The 19641-nt window shown below is 39.4% G+C and overlaps 1 protein-coding gene across 1 annotated transcript; it reads right to left on the bottom strand.

The window, feature by feature from the left end:
* Nucleotides 1-6063: 6063 nt before the first annotated feature.
* Nucleotides 6064-7020, bottom strand: LOC149303365 (olfactory receptor 11A1-like). The gene has a single exon (XM_089480663.1). It carries the CDS (start codon nucleotides 7018-7020, stop codon nucleotides 6064-6066), a length of 957 nt encoding a protein of 318 aa, XP_089336789.1.
* Nucleotides 7021-19641: the final 12621 nt, after the last annotated feature.

The following is a 19641-nucleotide window of genomic DNA, read 5'->3' as shown; positions in this document are numbered from 1 at the left end:
GCCCCATTGTTCCCTATTGGAAGCACCGCCCCTTCTCCCCACATGGCTTTCAGTGTATGCTGAAAGCCACGTAAAGCACACCCGCATATGATGCAGGCGCACTGTACGTTTACAATAAAACTTCAGGATCATTAAAATTTAAGCCATAATCTTGTTGCCTCCACCAGAAAATTGGCCTTTCGCCTGGTAATATGTGGGTTCCAATCTTCCAATAAGTATTCCACTGATAACCCGTCCAAACAGATATTTATTTCCAATAACCTTCTTAACAATGTTCCTTCGGAATTATATACAATGGACAAAGCAATACAATATGATGGAGAACATCTGGAGCTTGATCACAGTGACATACACGATTCAAAAATGGGGTCTGCAAATATTTGCCCCTGGTCACATTTGAGGGGTGTATATTCAATCTTGCAAACAAAAGGGCCTTCCTCGACACCAGCAGTTAAAGGATTTGAAAATAATCTGGAATCCTACCCCACAAGGGGAGGATACTGAGCATCGCTGGAGAACACACCCGGAGGAGTTGGATAAGTCAGTTGCTGTTCTCTCGCTGCAAGGCCGACCCTAATAGATTCAAGACACTTCTTTTTGGTTAATAAAAAAAAAAAGAATCAAAATTTAAACCCACAGAAATTACTTTTTTTTCCATAAAATTTTGCCCAAATTTCTATGTCAACTTTCCCTTAATTTTTACACAAAATGGCATCCTGTTCTGGGTGCGTCAGCTGTGATAGAAGGGTGGATATGCTTTCCATGTTGGAAGAAAGGCAGGATATAAATTCAGTAAATAAATAAATAAAACAGATTACTAGAACAGAGAAAGCAACTAATGGAGATTAATGGAGAATGCGGTATGTAACCCCATCTCTGCCCCATTCACATTGCACTCTCAAACACCTTTTCTTATCATCTGTAAGTGTAATTTCACCGTAACTCTGTGTTTTCAATCTTCATCCTTACTACTGAGAGCTGTTAGTGCGACCATCAAATGAAGTGATGCAATGAGGAACCCCTGACAGCTGCATGATCACACAATTGCCATCTACTTTAGATAGGATATAGCTGCCTTAAGCCAAAGGCAGTTATTTCTAAAAGTCCCCTCTGGGGATGGAAACAGTATTCAAAAATATTCTAAAACATACATACATACATACATACATACATTTCTTGTTAGGGTTTCTTGACACTCAAGGAATATCTATATTCATAGATAGACAGACAGACAGACAGACAGACAGACAGACAGACAGACAGACAGACAGACATTGAGTTTCAAGAAACCCTAACAAGAAACATCCTAGAATGATACAAATCTTCAAAATTGGGATTTATTCCTCAAAAATTTCCCATATGGTTGTTTTGCTGAGAAAACAGCATTTTCTGCACAGGAAGCAACATTTTTGAACAGAGAAATATTTCTAAGAAGGAATATTATTCTGCATCAGATATTTCTAAGACGGAATATTATTTTCTATACTGAAAAAGCTGTTACCTGTTCATAAAATTCACAGGAATTGGGGACATTGCATGCAAAATGTGCACATATCTGTACAGAGTAAAACATCTTTTCCAACTTCATAATACCTCAACAATCATATGCTACAGTAACTCCTTTGCAAAGTGAACAAATAAAATAAGTGCTCCCATGCTTAAGCATTCACAGTTTTAAATTGCTAAAGCAAATATTTGTTTACAGTGTCTCACTGGGTGGGTAGGAGCCTATTTGTAGGTAGTTGTACTGGTAGGAAAACTTGTGTTTTCTACTCTCACAAAAACTTAAAGAAAGGATCAAGGAAGGAGTAAAAGAGGGAAAGCTAATCTACCTGGTTACATATAGCTTGATCCAGAATCTGCCTTTTGTGAGTCAAAACTCATCATCATTTGCTTAAAGAGCTTCTGGTCAATTTTCAGTTTGTTGCACTGTCTGTCCCATTTGTGAGCTCCTTCCTCCAAAACTGTCTAGCAGTTTAGAGATCTGATACAACTGCGAAGGGGAAGAAGAGGCATGGAAGTCTGCTTCTGTCAGCTCCCTCATTTGAGTGTTTGATAATATCAGCAAATATATTACAATTCTCCATATGCGTTTGAATTTGTCTATCTGTTCTACAAGTAGCACTGCTCTGCTAACATAGTGCTACAGTTATTATTATTATTATTATTATTAAGCTTTATTTATATAGCGCTGTAAATTTACACAGCGCTGTACATACAATTTTTTTTATTAGACTGTTCCCTGCCCTCAGGCTTACAATCTAAAAAGTTATCAGTAATCAAACAAATACTCACCTTGTCTTCACTTTGTTGTCTGGTGGAGAACACAACTCTGACTTCAATGGAAACACCTAGAGTCTGGAGACTAGGCAGACTATTTCTTTACTTGAGCAAGTAACAGAGAGACAGAATAACAGAGATGGAAAACCTATATTGCTTAAATTCAGTAGTGAGCAGCTCCTGTGTCTGGAAAGTATTTCCTGTGCAATGACAATTGAAGAACAGTATGGAAAGCTAATTTCTCTGAACAAGCTTCCCTTGCTCACAGTTGCTTGAGTTCATGAATCTGTGTTCACTCACAGGTAAGCTGTGAGCTCAGGCAATGCTTATGCTCTGTGAAATTGAGACACACAGAGTCTTGTCCTTTAGATTCTTAAACTATCAATGTTTCATCCCATTATTCATCAGGTATTCTAGACTTCTAGGTAACAAACAAATAATACATATGTCTCTATAGGAATATCGCCACCTACATTTATTACTCCCTCCCTTCCTCTCAGGCTTCAATTTTAAAGAAGTGCCAAGGAACCACAATATATTATCGAAGGATGTCTTCCAAACAACTGTTCTTGCAATAGAACAGGGAGGATCCCTTAGCAGAACAGTGCTGAACTCACAGGTGGAATGGACTCCCTAGAGCTCAAAACATCCTTGCGAGTTGTTTTGTGGTTGAACTCTTTATTTACATTTGTTATTCTCCAATATCAATTACATCATCATTTTATGTTCATTTGTTATAATTGTTCAATTATATTTATACTGGTTAAGAATTTCTGTTGCATCTTGTTATTTATTATCATTCGTATTTAGTGATATATAGTATACCCATTTTTTGTTTGCTTTTTTTCCTCCTATGTTTGACTACCTTCAGTGCATGGGACACAAACCTAGGAAAAGTCATAGCACCCCTTGTTATCAACAAAAACTCCATCCAGTTAAGGTAGCCTACTGGAATGTATATGTGTGTGAGAGGAGGGGTAATATATATATACTTTCCAGTATTCCCTGGTAGCATTCATGATAATGTGACACTCATTGGCCTTGCTTGTGAAATCCACATATTTGAGGCAGTTATCTGAGAAAGAGAGGCTTATTAATGTACATTATGTACACATTATGTACACAGAGAAAGGCAGTTCCTGATCATGTGGAAGTCTGGATATGTGGTGATATATCTATAGGTTGACCTTTTTTGGATGGCCACACTAAACACAAGGATACCATGAGACAGCTGAGTGGCCCATTTGCTATGACTTTGGAGATGGGGAGATGAGCTTCATCTCTTTGAAATAATTCATTTCTGCCCCTAGCAGTGAATGGTGAGCAGGGTGGAGGCCAGGGTAAAATATACACAATCACATACTTATACCTTTTTTTTTTTTAGGGAGAAGGTGCACACTTTTTATTGAATATAGTTGTAGAGGCTTGGCATGGTCCAGGATCTGGAAATCCTGCCTAAGTGTATGCCCACCTACAATGGGGGACCATGGAATGATAGGAAGAGGAAGGCATATACATATAAGCCACCCCACAGTTCTTCCAGGCATTACTCTAATATACAGCTGGACACATTTTGTGTAGTATGAACATAAAATGTGCCATTGACAATAGGGACTCAAAGCAGGAACAAGGTTATTTCTTAAAACAAAGAGATGACAAAAAAGATAATTAAAGTTACTACTATTCCCTTTCAGTCATCACAACCTTATGTCAACAATTCATTATTGGGACCAACTATCAGACTGTTCTATCTGTGACCAAGGAGGATATATTCATGAAAATATGTCTCATTGAATTAGATCAGGGGTTCCCAACCTAGGGGTCGCTCGACCCATTCTCGGGGGTCACCAGGTTGGGATTCTCCCTGCCTCCCCCTCCTCCCCTTTTCCCCGCGGGGGCCATCGCTGGCACCGGCACCCGCGTAGAGAAGGGGCCAGGGCTAGGGCTGGGGCTGCCTCCTCCTTTTCCCCTTCTGCCCACGGATGCCGCCGAAGGCACCCGCAAGGAGAAGGGGCTGGGGCTGGGGCAGCCTCCTCCTCTTCCCCTTCTCTCTGTGGATGCTGCCGAAGACACCCGTGAGGAGAAGGGGACAGGGCTGCCTCCTCCACTTCTCCCCGCGGGTGCCAGGCACCCACGGGTAGAAGGGGACAGGGACGGGGCTGCAAGCCCCAGCAGCCTTTGTGTCCGGAAGTCCTGCCCCTTCTTCAACGGTGGCCTCCCTGATTGGTTCAGATGCCAGGAAGGGGCGCGACTCCGGCTGCAAAGGCCCCTGGGGCTTGTGGGTGGCTGAAAGTCCCGCCTCTTCCTGGCCTCCCAACCAATCAGGGAGGCTGTGGGCTGGACTTTCCCTGCAATGGGGGTCGCGGTCCAACAAAAGTTGGGAACTCTGCATTAGATCCAACTGTGTTGCTTCAGGTATTATCAACTTGATCCAGCACTCCATTTACACAGTGACTGCAAGATTCACTGTCACCTAGAAAGTCCGGCTTTTGCTCACCAAATTTTGTAATGACTTCCACCATTACACAATTTTATAAATCCTGGTTTGATCTACAGTGGCATCACACCTCAGGAACAGTGGCAATGTATCTTCAGTGCTGACAGAATAGATTGGGTTTTTTAAATTATTATTTTTATACTTAATATACAATAAAGAGCTCATAGTTACAGTCAGTGGAGGAGTTTATCAGTTCCCCGGTTATCTAGTGAGTGTCTGCCTTAAACCTTCCTAAGGGAAGAAACTTAGGAAAAAATAACAGGACTGGTGATCTTGCATTATCACTGTGGCCTGACTGGCAGAGCTTTTTGATCATTTACATTTGGTAGTGCCAAACATTTTGTGCATTGTGCAGCCATGCATCTGCTTGGCTCCCTGGAAACAGAGAGATTAAGGGCTTTAGGATGACCATGAAAATCACTCTTCTAAATACACAATTGTCATTAGAGAACCCCAATAGCTCACTCCCTCCCCATCTGCAAACACTAACGCCCAACTATCTCAGCTTCTACACAAAATAATATATGATACCAGGCAGATAGAGAAGAAAGTCCTCCTTGGTAGCAATGTAATTTGTCACTAATTTTCTTCTTAAAGGAAGCAATAAGTGATTTTAGCAATTTTCTCCCCACTGCAAGAAAATGATGACTTTGAAAACCATGAGACCTATTTGCATTTCAGGACTTAGTCTGGGTAAAATTCATATGTGGTTATTTTGCACGGTGAACAGCAAATTCATTAAAGTAAAATGTCTTTTCGGCACAGAAATATATATCCGGTGCAGAAATTTCTGTTTACTGTGCAAATCACCATGTGCGAATTATGTGTGGAATTTCATGCACAAAAAAATTGGTTTTCTATTCAGAAAATGCTGTTTTCTGTGAAAAGCTATGTATGAAGTTTGCATGGAATTAATCTCTAATTGTTAATTGTTTTTGCTCATTTTTTTTTACTTTACAATATTCTTTCTAACCCTGCTCCTTGGTGCCTGGCCTCTGGTTTCTTGCATAATAGAGGAGGAGAACTTTGATCAAACACTGAGCCCCCCTTTCACCTGGAAGTTAAATAGAACTCATTGCCATAGGGATGGGTATATCCCTCACCCCAAACTGGTGGCAATTATAACAAAAATAATCAGTAGCACATTGACAGAAACAACCCAAAGGGCTTTTCATCCTTTCATATAATCCTGATGAGAACCATGACAGTACTTAGGTACATAGAATAATGCTTGCAAATTCTGAATATGTGATAAAGTTTATTGCAAATGTTTCACATGGACAGCCTCACATTATATTTCTATTAGTCTTACATTTGATGACACATCTTTTCCAGGCCTCTTTCACCTCTTTATTTCTTAGGCTATATATAAGTGGATTTACTAATGGTGTTAGAACAGTGTAAAAAACAGAAAACATTTTGTTCAGGTTCTTCAGTATTTCTGTTTTGGGTAGTACATAAACAATGATAATTGTTCCATAGAAAATGGACACCACAAAAAGGTGGGAAGAGCAGGTGGAGAAAGCTTTTTGCCTACCCCTCACTGAGGGAATTCTTATAATGGCATTTATAATATAAACATATGATGCTATAGTTAACATAAATGCTGGAAATGTGCAAAAGGATGCTAGGAGGGTCAGTGCAAGCTGTGCTTTATGGGTGTCAGTGCAGGACAGCTGCATTATAGGGATAAAATCACAAAAGAAGTGGTCTATTTCATTGTGACCACAGAAATTCAACTCAAACACAAACAAGATCAGGATGGTGTTTTCTACAAAACCACAAACCCAAGATGCAACCACAAGCTGGAGGCATACTTTAGTCTTCATAATGGCTGTGTAATGCAGGGGTCTGCATATTGCAACGTAGCGATCAAAGGACATTGCTGAGAGGAGGTAGCATTCTGATGCTGCTAGAGAGCCAAATACCCAAAACTGCACAATGCAACCATGAACAGGGACTGTTCTGTTCCCAGTCAAGAAACTAGCTAACATTCTGGGCAGAATGGTTGAAGTATAGCAGATCTCCAAACAAGACAAGTTTGTCAAAAATAGGTACATGGGAGTGTGGAGATGCTGATCAGTCAAAACTAGGACAATGATGAGGATATTCCCAGTCATGGTCAAAACGTAGATGACTAGGAAAGGAAAGAAAAGAAGAATCTGCAACTCATGGAAATCCCCAAATCCAAGAAGAAGAAATTCTGTTATGGTGGTTTGATTTTCCCATTCTAATTCATCCATGTATTTTCCTAGATTTAAAAGAGAATGCAAGCAGTCATGCACTGATCTTTATTTCATGCAAATTCAAACAAACATACACCAACATGTTTGACATAATTGTGAGCTTTACTTATCAATAAACCAATGGTCATGTCGCTTGCGTTTAAAGCACTGTCCTTATAGTGTTCTATCAAGCTCACCCCTTGTTAATTATGGTTTGCCAGCAAATCAGAAGTGGAAATCATGCAGTACTCCAGATATTGCTAAAATGAATATCTGTTCTTACAATGAGTGCATCCAAATGGCACTAAGCCAACAAACTCCAGTCAGACTGAAGAACTGAGCCAGGTTGTAGGTTGTGCAACCTTTCCCTGTCATTTTAGAACTTTCATAGAGACGAGAGTCATACTAATTTCCAATTTCTCATATATCCACAGCAATTAGCTGGTAATCATTAGTCCCAGGTCTTATTGTCGTCAATCCTCTTCAAACAAGAATGGAACAAGTCCGTTGATTCCTGCTGCTTCCCTCCCCAGTAATTTATAATTGATACCTTTTGTGGGAGAAAAAGACATTTTGAACATGATGTGATCTGTTAAAACTTACTGATACTATAAAGAACAATGGATGATGCTCACCTGAAATATAGGTAGCCTGTAAGGATATGACCAGGTGTGTCTGTGTCAAGTTGCAAAGCTTCTCTCTAAAACATAAATAAAACACATTTATATCAGTTGACTACTCTTTGCTGATACCACTTGATTGTCTCCTCAGTTTCATAGCCCCGATGTTTTAATCTGTGCTCAGGAGATATTCCTCGAAAAGCAAATAAACATTTGTTACCTAATGGGTCTCTTGAGGCAATACAGTTCCAGCTCTTTTATTTACCTCCTTGAAGAATAGATGCCTCTGATGCAAGTGATTAAGAACAAAGGATTTATTAATGGCCTCCAAATTCTTTTTGGTGACAAACAAAATATTGAACCTACAAAACATGATTGTGGTTACAAATGATTTCTTCTTCTTCTTTGAAATGTTTATCAACTGGAAAGAATCCATTCGGTATTGATCAGATCAAATCAAGATGATTAATGTGTTGCCATCAAGATGTTGTTGGACTACCTTCATAATACCTCACTACTGGTGGTGCAAGTAAGATGTCCCATTCCAACAACATCTGGAAGGTAAGACATTCTTCATCTGTCTGTCATGTTTGCATTAATGGCAGAGCAAATTTACTTCAGTTCATTTATAGAAAGTATATATTGAGTTGATTTCTGGATCTCACCAGGAAAAAAAAACCCTCAACAGAAATAAAAGGATGGAAAACCTGCAAAAAGGATGGTAAATGTCTTTAGAAAATAGCTGTGAGGGGGAGTAATCCTTTCCTCTACTACTACTGTCCTGGTGATCATCCCTCTCTTACTCCCCATCTTTGAATTTGCTATTGCCCCTGAGAAGGGTTCTCCCTTTGGATGTCTCTCTACTTCATGGTGTCAGAGGTGAGAGGGAAATTGTTAATTCTCTAACTTTAAGAACTGGAGGAAAGAGGAGTGCAATGAGATAGAAAATACACAAGTGCCACACGACATCAGACTCCAGAGAAAAAAAGATATATAAATTTGAATGAATCAAGGAATTGGATAGAAGCAGTGCACATAATTTGCACCCTATATTTTTTGCTCAGGAAACAGAATTTTCTGCACAAAGAAAATGCTGTAGATGTTATTCTGATCAAAAATTACAGTGCACAGAAAATGATAGCTCTATTTGGAAATATTATTTTTGTGCAGAAATTATTGTTTCTGGTATGAAATATGCAAATTTTCTGCAGAATAAAGTTTCTCATCAGTCCAGGATTGTCCTTCTCATAGAATCATAGAGCTGGAGGAAACCACGAGGGCCATCCAGTCCAACCCCCAGCCATGCAGGAATACACAATCAAAGCACACCCAACAGATGGCCACCCAGCCCCTAAAAACCTCTGAAGGGGAATCCATCATTCTCTGAGCAGTGTGTTCTATGGTTGTATAGCTGTCACTGTCAGGAACATCTTCCTAATGTTTATGTGAAATCTCTTTTCCTCTAGTTTGAATCCATTATTCCATGTCCTAGTCTCTGCAGCAACAGAAAACAAGCTTGCTCCATCCTCAATATGACATCCCTTCAAATAATTAAACATGGCTATTATGTCATCTTTTCTCCAGGCTAAACATACTCACCTCCACAGTCTCATTTCCAGACTTCTCACCACTTTTGTTATCTTCTTCTGGACATGCTCAAGTTTCCAACAGTCAGGAAACACATTCCACACTCAATCTTACTTTCCAAGTTAGGGTATGATTTAAATCCCTCATTCCCATTTTTATTGTATTAGAACTTGGAGATGCAGTCCATCTTATACCAAGCTACTGCCATGGGCATGGGGTGGGGAGGGGGATGAGATACCAGTAGCTCTGTTTCTAATGTCTCACTTTAATGAAAAATGGTCCAGTGAACCTTATGGTGTGGCTGAAGTTGCTGACTGCAATTAACTGGACTTATTTTCTTCCCACTTATCCCTGCTGTTTTTTGTCAAAGAGGTGTGTGCGTGCGCACGCTTTCAGTGGTGCAAAAAGGACCCACAAAAAATGGCTCCTTTTTGTACTCTGGAAAGAGTGCCATATCTGCCGGTGAACAGCTTTTCTGTGCTCCTTTGGCACTGCATTATGGTGCATGGCGTCATGCCACCATGGGGGCAGAGTTGGGGCATACGTCATGTGTGCACCATGCCCCAACTCTGCCCCCAGGACAGCCTTAATGGCTGGTCTGCACAGCCTGTCAGTCCACTGAGCTACCTAAGTGCAACAGCTCTAACTGAGCATGAAGAAGAAGAAAGCTTTCACTAAGTTTCTGGAATGTTTTAGTGGGTTGTTATGTGGTAGACCAAGGCTTCCTGTCCTCACTCAATGTACCAAATACAAAGGCAAAGGTATATCTAATATTGCCTTCCACAAAGAGAAGTGGGGGCACAATACTACCTAAGGCTAATATCTGGGACATTTGGCTGCTTTGTGGATAATGATATGTGAGTCATTGCACAAAAATAAGTCTTTTGTTTATATGTTTCTATGGCATTGCAGCAAACAGTGATTGACTGTGCTCTGGAGAAAGAAAATGTAAAGTATCGTGGAAGGCTTTGAGAGAGATTATAGGAGATTTCAGTGACTTAAACTCAATATCCACAACTGGTTTAAGTACATTAATATAGGTGTAATATGCACATTTTCCAAATGGAACAGAGGTAGATAAAAGCATTCCATTTTGGATTCCAATGCCAGCCTTTTTTTATAAATTGTCTATAAAGATCACACCAGTTTCAGCTGTGTTTTTGACAGAAATACTAGGCAATGCTGAAGGGAGAATGGCTCAAGAAACTGACTATGGATACACATCATTATTATTTTTTCACGCAAGAATGATCAGAATCAATAATTTTTCTCACAGGGTGAGATTTTGGATATTTCTGATCATTGTTTTACACACTACATCATTTTCCACAAAAAAGAAGAAAAAAGACTTTATGCACAGAACATTGTGGGTTTTTCTTCCACCCAAACCTCTTCGTGAAAAGGGCTCTTTTTAAAACCAATTACGAGAACGCTTCCATGATTAAAATGGAAGCGTTCCCCTTTAATAGCTCCATCCGCGATCCCACCAAGGGGCTCACGTCGCAAATCAATGATGCTGGGGCAAAGGGAGCATGGCAGAACTGAATGTGTGTGATAAACTCCATAGTGTTTTAACACCACTGTCACCATGTGATGATTCCTGGGGTCCAAGCAGCCACCCTGTTCTCGGCCGTTAGCCCCAGCAGATCCCTTTAATTTCCCCTAGAGTTGCCTGGGTTGTTGTTCCCACTCCCTCCTGAGCAGAATGAGTCCCCTTGAGATCCTCTAGTCAAGCTGCCACCACCCAGTGAATCTCCAATGAACTCTCCTTAGCACACACTGGGACTTGCTAAGGACTTACGTTCCTTCCCTTGCTAACCTAAGCAAGCAACAACTGAGCTAAGGCATGTGTATAGGAGTACAGAGTACAGAGACAGCAGATACTTTTAAAGAAAGACAGAATAGAGCAATAAGGTATTATTCACGCAAGGCCTTGCAGGTACAGAATACATAGTTACAAGATGTTCATTTCAGGCAAGCCAAAAGATAAACATAACAAAAATCTAGATGTACTAGCTAATACATTTCCTAAGCTACTCATACAGAGATGGGATTTATAGATGGCCTTTCCTGAATAAAAGTGCCCGGCCACAGAATGACTGCCCCCCACATAATGTATTAGCCCATGGTGGCATGACGCCATGCACCTCGTTGTATTTTTTATTGTGTTTTTAATAGATATTTTAATTGTAACATGTTTAATCCTGTTTTAAGGGGGGGAATTTGGAACATAATTTTGTAAATGTGGATTTTAATGTGTTGTGAACCACTTTGATTGTCTTGACACAGAAAAGCGGGATACAAATAAAAGTTTAATTACTTTATTATTTTATTTATTATAGTCCTTGATGGGTTTTGGATGTGAGAGGCTGGCTCCCATTGCCTAGCTCCAACCGCATCTCTTAAGCCTGCCCTTTTGGCACAGGCCCAACAGCTGGGCTTCCAAACAAAAAAAGGCCATAAGACCACATGCTCTCAGAGGTCTTTTAAAGACCTCTGTTGGAAGGGTCTTGAAACTCCCGGTCCTGCTCAGCTGATTGGTCAGTTGGGCCTTAGATCAGCTATGATGTAAGTTCTCATTAGCATGTACCTCTCCCCAGTTTAACCCTTTGCTATCTGAGAGAAGTCCTAAAATGACTGGTGGTCCAGTCATTACAGGGACAAAGAGGACGATATCTCCACTGAGAAGATACTAGGTAGCCTTTTCCATCTATATAAGAAGTGTCACATTCTTTATTCCTCACAATGCTGAATGGTTAGCTATAGTTAAAATTGGGCAAGCACTCCACAGTCATCGTCATCATCGTCATCATTGTCATTATCACCATCAATAAAGTAAACTTCTCCTTATTTTTGAGACCTTCAGCATCCCAGACTCAGTTTGTGTCCAGCATCTACACACCGATGGATGGTTGAGGATGCATATGAAAAACATGCACAGAAAAGCATGTGTAAAAAGAAACATATATTTCCAACATACACAAGGATGATCAGGATCAATAATTTTTCTCACGGGGTGAGATTTTGGATATTTCTGATCATTGTTTTACACACTACATCATTTTCCACAATTTTCCACCTTTAGTTAATAGGTAGAATACTTTCAAACAATGTTTAAAAAAACACAAAAGACAACAACCCACATACACATATATTTGAGAAAAATAAATAGATAAATAAATAAAGATAGCATATGCAGACATACTCAGACACAACTACGAAAAGATTCGACATGGAGATGGAAGAGGCCATCTGAAAATGAATACTTTGTAAGTGTGAACATTCCTAGTTATATTATGCATTATTAGACTTTCTAGTAATTATTGAGACTTACTTTGAAACAGACTTGCCAAGACTCATCAGCAAATCTGTTAGACTTAGACAATGAAGATTTCCACACGACATCGTTATATCATTCCTTTATCGTCCCAAAGTGTAGTGGAATTGTCAGATAGATTCCAAAAGATTTTCACATGAGGCTCTTGGTGTTCTTAAAACGTTGATATATCAGAATTCAGCAATAAATGATTACAAAACGATTTCAAAACAGTTGAATTGCTGAATTGTAATCATTTTGTAATCATTTATTGCTGAATTCATATATATCAACGTTTTAAGAACACTAACAGCCTCATTTGAAAATCTTTTGGAATCTATCTGTTATGACAATTCCACTACACTTTGGGAGGATAAAGCAATGATATAACGATGCCGTGTGAAAATCTTCTATCTTCTCCCCACCTCCAGTCTAGTCTAGTCTGCTTCCCCCATGTCTGCTTTACTCCCTCCCCATATCTGGTCTTGTATTTTAGGGTTGTTGTGAGTGTGCGTTTTGTTTGTTTGTTTGTTTAAAAAAGGCAAGTAGTAGGCGTGTTTTGTACCATGAATATTTTGTGCCTGGAACAGGGCATTAAGATAAGAGGGACAGCATGCATTCTGCACTATGCAGCCAAAATATTCCAGGGACATTATGAAACCTTTATCTTGATTTATGTATGCTAATAACTGTGAAGGAAGAAACGATCAAGTGGTATATAAAGATTAGAGGACTTCTTTTAGACTTTTGTATTTGCTTGAAAAGAATTCTTCACACAAGAGCTATATGAGTGAACGAAGAATACCTTCCAAGACAGGCCATTGCCTTTAACTGGGATGATATTCTTCTGGGACATTCTGCAAGCTGCCCATTAGTGCATGCGATGTCTGTTTCTGTCTGACCCACCATCTTTGCCTATAAACTCCAGGTAACAGGCAAATTAACTTTGGGATTATTATCTTGCTATTTCCCTGAGGTAGACATGATTTTGAGGAGGCAAATATATTAACTTTAATTCCTTTTCTTACTACTTCTGTCTTTGTTACTGTAAAAACAGTATCTCATTCAGACAGTATTTCATTGCTCCTTCTATAAAGATATTAGAGCCTCATTAATAATTCCCCTTATTCAAACATTTCCAGGTAGACAGGATAAATTCTATGTAGAATATCTAAATGGGCAGATAAAGTGGCTAGATTCTGTGCAGCTGCTATGGTTTGTCGCAGAGGTATATTGAAATAATGATCAATTATTGGTTTTCTTTCTCCCCTCTACTCCCTGTTATAGTAGATGAAGTGCTGGTATATGACATTTGGCCAATTGCCTTCTATTTTGAGTATTGTATAGATTATACAGATTAAGCAGGTAGATGCAGAAGAGTTAAGATATGTTGATACTACAAAACGGGCATATGACTAGTCTGCAATACTTCTAAAAAGTCTCTACAATCATGAGTGGAAGTGTTTAAACAGATTATAGTCTAATAATATGGTGACTGTGAAGCAGCTTTTCAGCTTTTTTTGAATAAACTTAATAAAGCCCTTTGAGGTAGCTCTTAGTTATGCAGACTATAAATCACTTATGCTCTTGTTTGTATTCTACAGGAAGAAGTGGAAAAATAAGATCCTTCATAGTACTATGAGAACAGAGTTTAGTTTACTATGCACCACGCTACTACACTTTGGGGCCAGTTTCCCATATGATGCACTCCCGATCAGTATGGTAGATGTTGCTTGTGAGTATGAAAAGCAGAGACATTTCTTTTTCCACAGACTTCCAGTTGCAGTTTACAGGTCAAGATGACAGTTACTAAGTCTCCTGAAATCTAGGGTTTTCATTCTTTGAAGACTTCACTCTTCAAAGAAGCAATGGGTAATTGCAGCAATTTTCTTCCTGACGAAAGAAACTTCTTTCAAAGCTGTACAGTTTTTGGAGACTATTTGCACTTCAGGACTTAAAAGCAGCATTTTGTGTGCAGGAAACTGCATTTTCTGCATGAAAAAGAATTCCTTCAGAGACATTGTTTTTGTTGCAGAAAATATTCTTCTTTTCACAGCAAAAGCTGTTTTATGCACAAAAAACCCACATGCACTTTTTTTCACAGGATAGGTCCTGAACTGGGCAGATTTTCACCAGTCCAGAATTCTCCTCATTGGACACATGTGAAACACTTTTTATTTCTTACTGTTACCCAAATGTGTTCAAAAAATCATTACAGTTTTACCAAAATTTCAGTATATCTCCCAAAACAGCCACTGATCTACCATTTTGTGGAAAAGATGCCGTCAAGCTTCACCATGGATAATATAAGATGAAGAAAAATATCTTAAGAGAAATTAAATGGCACTATTATTTAAAAATCAGACATGGAAATAGCACAGACTGGGCTTAGAGATGAAAAAAGGAGGAAATCTGCACAAATGGATTTACACATCTGCATATATATTACTACCTAGCATTGGCATGTCCTCATTAAATGATTCTGTCTTCTTTTCCTGATAGCCCTCTTTTTTCCCACTAGACTCACATAGTTACCCAGCATTTATGGGTTATGGGGCTGACGATTCTTCCACAACAGCTCTGAAAATGGACATCCAGCTGCTCATGCTGTCAGATGCAACCCTCTACATTGGTGCTAGGTTGGATTCTGAACAATTTCATTACTTTTCTGAATAGTACTGACTCCTCTAAGTTGGCTTTGGCTGATTGTTTATATTTTAATTTCTTTGGTTGTCTTACATGCTTCTAGAAAAGGTTGTCAGACAACAAGCCACAGAAAACTGAATTTTCCCTTAAGTGAAGGGACTCGTTCGATGCTGGGTGAAATGCATTACGTACACTTACATACATAACACTGTGACTGGTCATCCCTATTGATCTTCCGTCCCAGTCTACAACATGTTCCATTGCTTCTCATAAGGAATTCATTGGTTCTTACAAGGAGGAAATTAGAACATCATCTTCTCTTCTGAAGTGGAAGAGGAAAGAGAGAAGTGTCCCCCCCCCCCCAGTACTACTACTTTTCTCTGTTGCCCTAATCTGGCCAGCGGTCATGGCAGGCCCAACCATTTCTGTGGAAACAGCAAACAGAGGCAGTCAAGGATCTGTGTGGTCCATAGGCTGAAGACTGTTCAGCCCTGCACTACAGGAAGGAAGGTGTCCGTCTCTCGTGCACCTCAAACAAAATGAATGTGAGACGTGGTACTGGGCAGGTGTGCCCTCTTTTCTCTTTTGGTTACAAGTATTTAGAACTCCATGGTTCAAGTCGTTTGTATCTGAATCAGAATGCACTCATATAACAAGAACAATATCTTATCCAACCATAAAGGGCTTAATCCTGTAAAACCATGGCTAGTGGGTGGTGTTGGCTGAAGGCATTTGGACCACTAAGGGAATCTCTTCACAAATGAAAATAATACATCTCCTGTATGTACACACACGTTTGTACATGCATTCCAAAGTCTGTGTATGGAGTGCAACCATAAGTTCACGACTTGACAATAACAACTAGACAACAGCAAGCTGAAGTTGGTTTTTCCTAGTTTTTGACACTGGCATCACAAAGCAAATTCCAAATTCTGTGTCTGCTATATAGCCATTGGCTAATAATGAGACAATCATTATTAGACAGTAACAAGTCAAAGTCTCTCCTGCCAATTTTTAAACATGACATCAAAAAGCAGCAAAACAGGGTCATATAGAGTCATATATGGGGAATTTGTTTTCAGGGGAGGTCATTGTTGGACTAGGAGTTTTAATATACCCCCAGATTTGGGGGGGGGGGGGCATTTGACCACCATATGTTGTTTGACAGCGATTCTCAGCACCCTTTACCTTAGACTAAGTTGGCCAGTGATGCTGGGAGCTGGAGTCCAATAAGATCTCAAGGGCCACGTTATTCTCCACCCATACTTTAGAGAGGCTTTAATCTTCCCCTCCCAGTATGTTCCAGATATTCTTCCAAGGCATCTGGAGGCATTATATTCTATTATTAACAGGCATATTTTCTGATAGCTTCCATTTCTTGGGGGAAATGGCAGATACCATAGCTGCAATGCTACTGCAATTTAAAACAAGAAGGGAAGGGAAATCCAGAACTACGGTCTGCAACACATTGATACATGCTCCACATATAGTTAATCTTGATCCTTTTTTCTTTTATTTACAGAGACCATGTTTATACTGTCAATCTGGATGAATCATATACAGACCAAATTTATTTTAGCAAGGTAAGTAATGTTCCCAGCATGACACTATCTTTCCATTGTTATAGGATTGTGTGCTCCTGGGAGACAAGAGGCTATGCTGATTTAAAGTTGATGGTAGGGTCTCCCACATCAGACAGACATTTGTTGTGGGGATGATGTTGTGTTGTTATGTGTTGAGATGGTACAAAACGTAATCTATGGAGGCAGGCCCCTCTTCCTTATGGCAATGTGGCTCTGAAAACAGAGCCCAGGAGATAAATTTTGAATTCCATTACAAATACAAAAAGGCACTTCGCCTGAGATCAAAAATGTCTCTGTTCTTTATGAGGCCACAACGCACTTTGTTAAGCAGACAACATTGAACCTCTCAAGAGAAGCCTCCATGCTTTTACATTTGCAAAATTTTAAGTGCTATTTTGGTGAAAAGTGCCAAATGTAGTCCCATTTTCTAATCCTAAATTGCATAAATTCGTAAAATCCTGATATGAAAGAAAGGGACACCGACAGATTTACCAATCCCTACACTTGAAATCAAATGTGAGCCACATTCTAATAAATTTATTTGTGGATCTTCATAGAAATTAGTATGGGAAGCCAGTGAAACTGCTCAAGAGGGATGCAGGATTCTTGGACAACTAAAGGCAAGTACTGATGTAAATGTATGTCTTTTTTCTTCCTGAAGGGAGGCAGAAAATGTGGAGAATGAGATACTTCAATCTGGTGGCCACTCAGATATTTTTACCTGATTTCCCTCAGTTGGAAGATATTTGGATCTGGCATAACATACTTTCTCTGCCCTTCTTTTGGACTCCTTGTCCTGACATTATAGCCAACAGAGAAGTTCTGTCTGCAGATTGCTCTGCTGGCAGACATTAGTGTCATTAGGGTTGGGTCACCCAGTGTCATCCCCACCTATCAACCTTTTCCCATATCACACCATACTCTTAGTAATTTTGCTTCTTTTTGATTCTGCTGGCAGAAATCTATTCATTTTGGCAGAAGGAGCTCCTGAAAAGTCCAAACTTCCTAAAGCAGTGAATCTTTGATATAAAACTGTACAAAAACATCCCAAATTTGGATTCTCTTTCCCCTCAGTCCATGCTTATTACTGCCTAGGTTAAATGGATTAAATTCTACAGTTCTGGAATTATTTGCCGATATTTTTAGGATCTAGCTCCAATTTATTTAATTCTTTTCATCCTCTTGTATTACTAATGAACATGTCCCCCTCTCTGTTTCTCCCATTGCTGCAACTATGGGCTGTTGAAGGGGGTGAGTACATAAAGAGATGCAGTGCATCATGATAAAACCCACACTGTGAGTTAAGGTCTGGAAAGATATATCAGCTCAACACAATCTTTCTTCACTGGTTGGCCTACTCGCTCAGCTTAGATTCACCTAGTTCCTTATACACTAGGGCTGCATCTATACTGCAGAAATATTCCAGCTTGACACCACTTTAACTCCCATGGCTCAATGCTATGGAATACAGGGATTTGTGATTGTTGTGAGATATTTTGCCTTCTTTGTAAAGAGAGTCTGGATGCCCCACTAAACTACAATTTCCAGAATTCCATAACATTGAGTCATGGCAGTTAAAGTGGTGTCAAACTGGATTATTTCTGCAGTGTGGATGCAGCCTAAGCAGAGATTTGGGGCCCAGTTTACCTAATTGATTTTGAACTAAAGGTGCCTCAGGTCTTTTTCCTACCTTGTATTGTGAACCTAAAGGGCTAATGGCTGGGACAAAGGGGCAGGGAATTTACTTTCAGATCCCAGGGACCGAACTGGGAACTTGTGAGTGAACTGCACATATTCTGCCATGGTGGTATAGAGCTCTCACAAATCATGATGAAGCCTTTGTTCTCCCTTTCCTAACAATCAAACTTTTAAAATAAAGCTAATGAAACACATCTGTCTCACAGCTATTTTAAAGAACTATTGAAATAAAACTTGGAGTATATTGTTTTTGGCAACTAGTTTTTTTATGCACCTAGCAGTGAGTCTTTTTGTTTACTTGCCATATAAGTCTAATAGGAGATAGTTACAATGCATTTGTTGAAATGCTATTTCTCATTGCTTGTTATTTTCATTTGTCACAGGATGAATGTCATAATTTTATCAAGGTTCTCCTAAAAAGAAATGAGAATTTGTTATTCATCTGTGGCACAAATGCTCTCAGTCCCACCTGCAGACATTACAAGGTACACTTTCTATCTGTAAGAAAACACATCATTCTTGAGAAATTTTTCATTCAGTTACAATACACTGAGATCCAAGAAGCATTATTGTCAACAGAGTACATTCACAGAATCAGAAAACTGGTGACATTGTGAGTCATGTCAGTGACTCTAAAGAAAGCAAAATTTCCATTTGACATAATGCTAAGGGATTTTAGGTGCATACCAATTACATTGTTTACACTTAAGTTGCAACTGACATTTAAGTTGTATTTAAAAATGACAGTGAATTTTTCCTAAGCTATATAAAATAGAATATATAGAAAATAACTTTGGGGACATATTAAATTTTCAAAAGTGTTATCTAGCTCTGGTCAGAATTTCCAGTTTCCCTAAAACAGGCTGGGAAATTTATAGTCCTCCGGAGGTCCTTAAACTGCAGCTTCAATAATCCATTACTGTTGGCAATGCTGGATACAACTAATGGGATCTGAAGTCCAAAAACATCTGGAGGGCTCAAACCACACCCTTGACCTAAGCAATGGAAGGGAATGAGAATAATAGAATCATGCAATCTGAGAATGGAAAAGGATCATCAGGGCCATATAGTCCAACCCAGCCATGCAAGTATGCACAGCTACAGCACTCCTGAAAGTTGCCTACCCAGCCTCTGTTTAAGTCCACCGCTGTCTTTAAGTCCACAAAGGGTTTCTTTCTTGTAGTTTGCT

Source organism: Sceloporus occidentalis, unplaced genomic scaffold (assembly GCF_023333645.1).
Source record: "Sceloporus occidentalis isolate IW3139 unplaced genomic scaffold, rSceOcc1.0.p SCAF_14, whole genome shotgun sequence".
In the NCBI taxonomy this organism is placed as follows: Eukaryota; Metazoa; Chordata; class Lepidosauria; order Squamata; family Phrynosomatidae; genus Sceloporus; species Sceloporus occidentalis.
Note: the sequence above shows the minus strand (reverse complement) of the source record. Positions and strands in the feature narration are given on the sequence as shown.

Excerpts from the sequence above, each read along its gene's own strand:
- LOC149303365 (XM_089480663.1), bottom strand. The coding sequence starts at position 7,020 with ATGGATGAATTAGAATGGGAAAATCAAACCACCATAACAGAATTTCTT.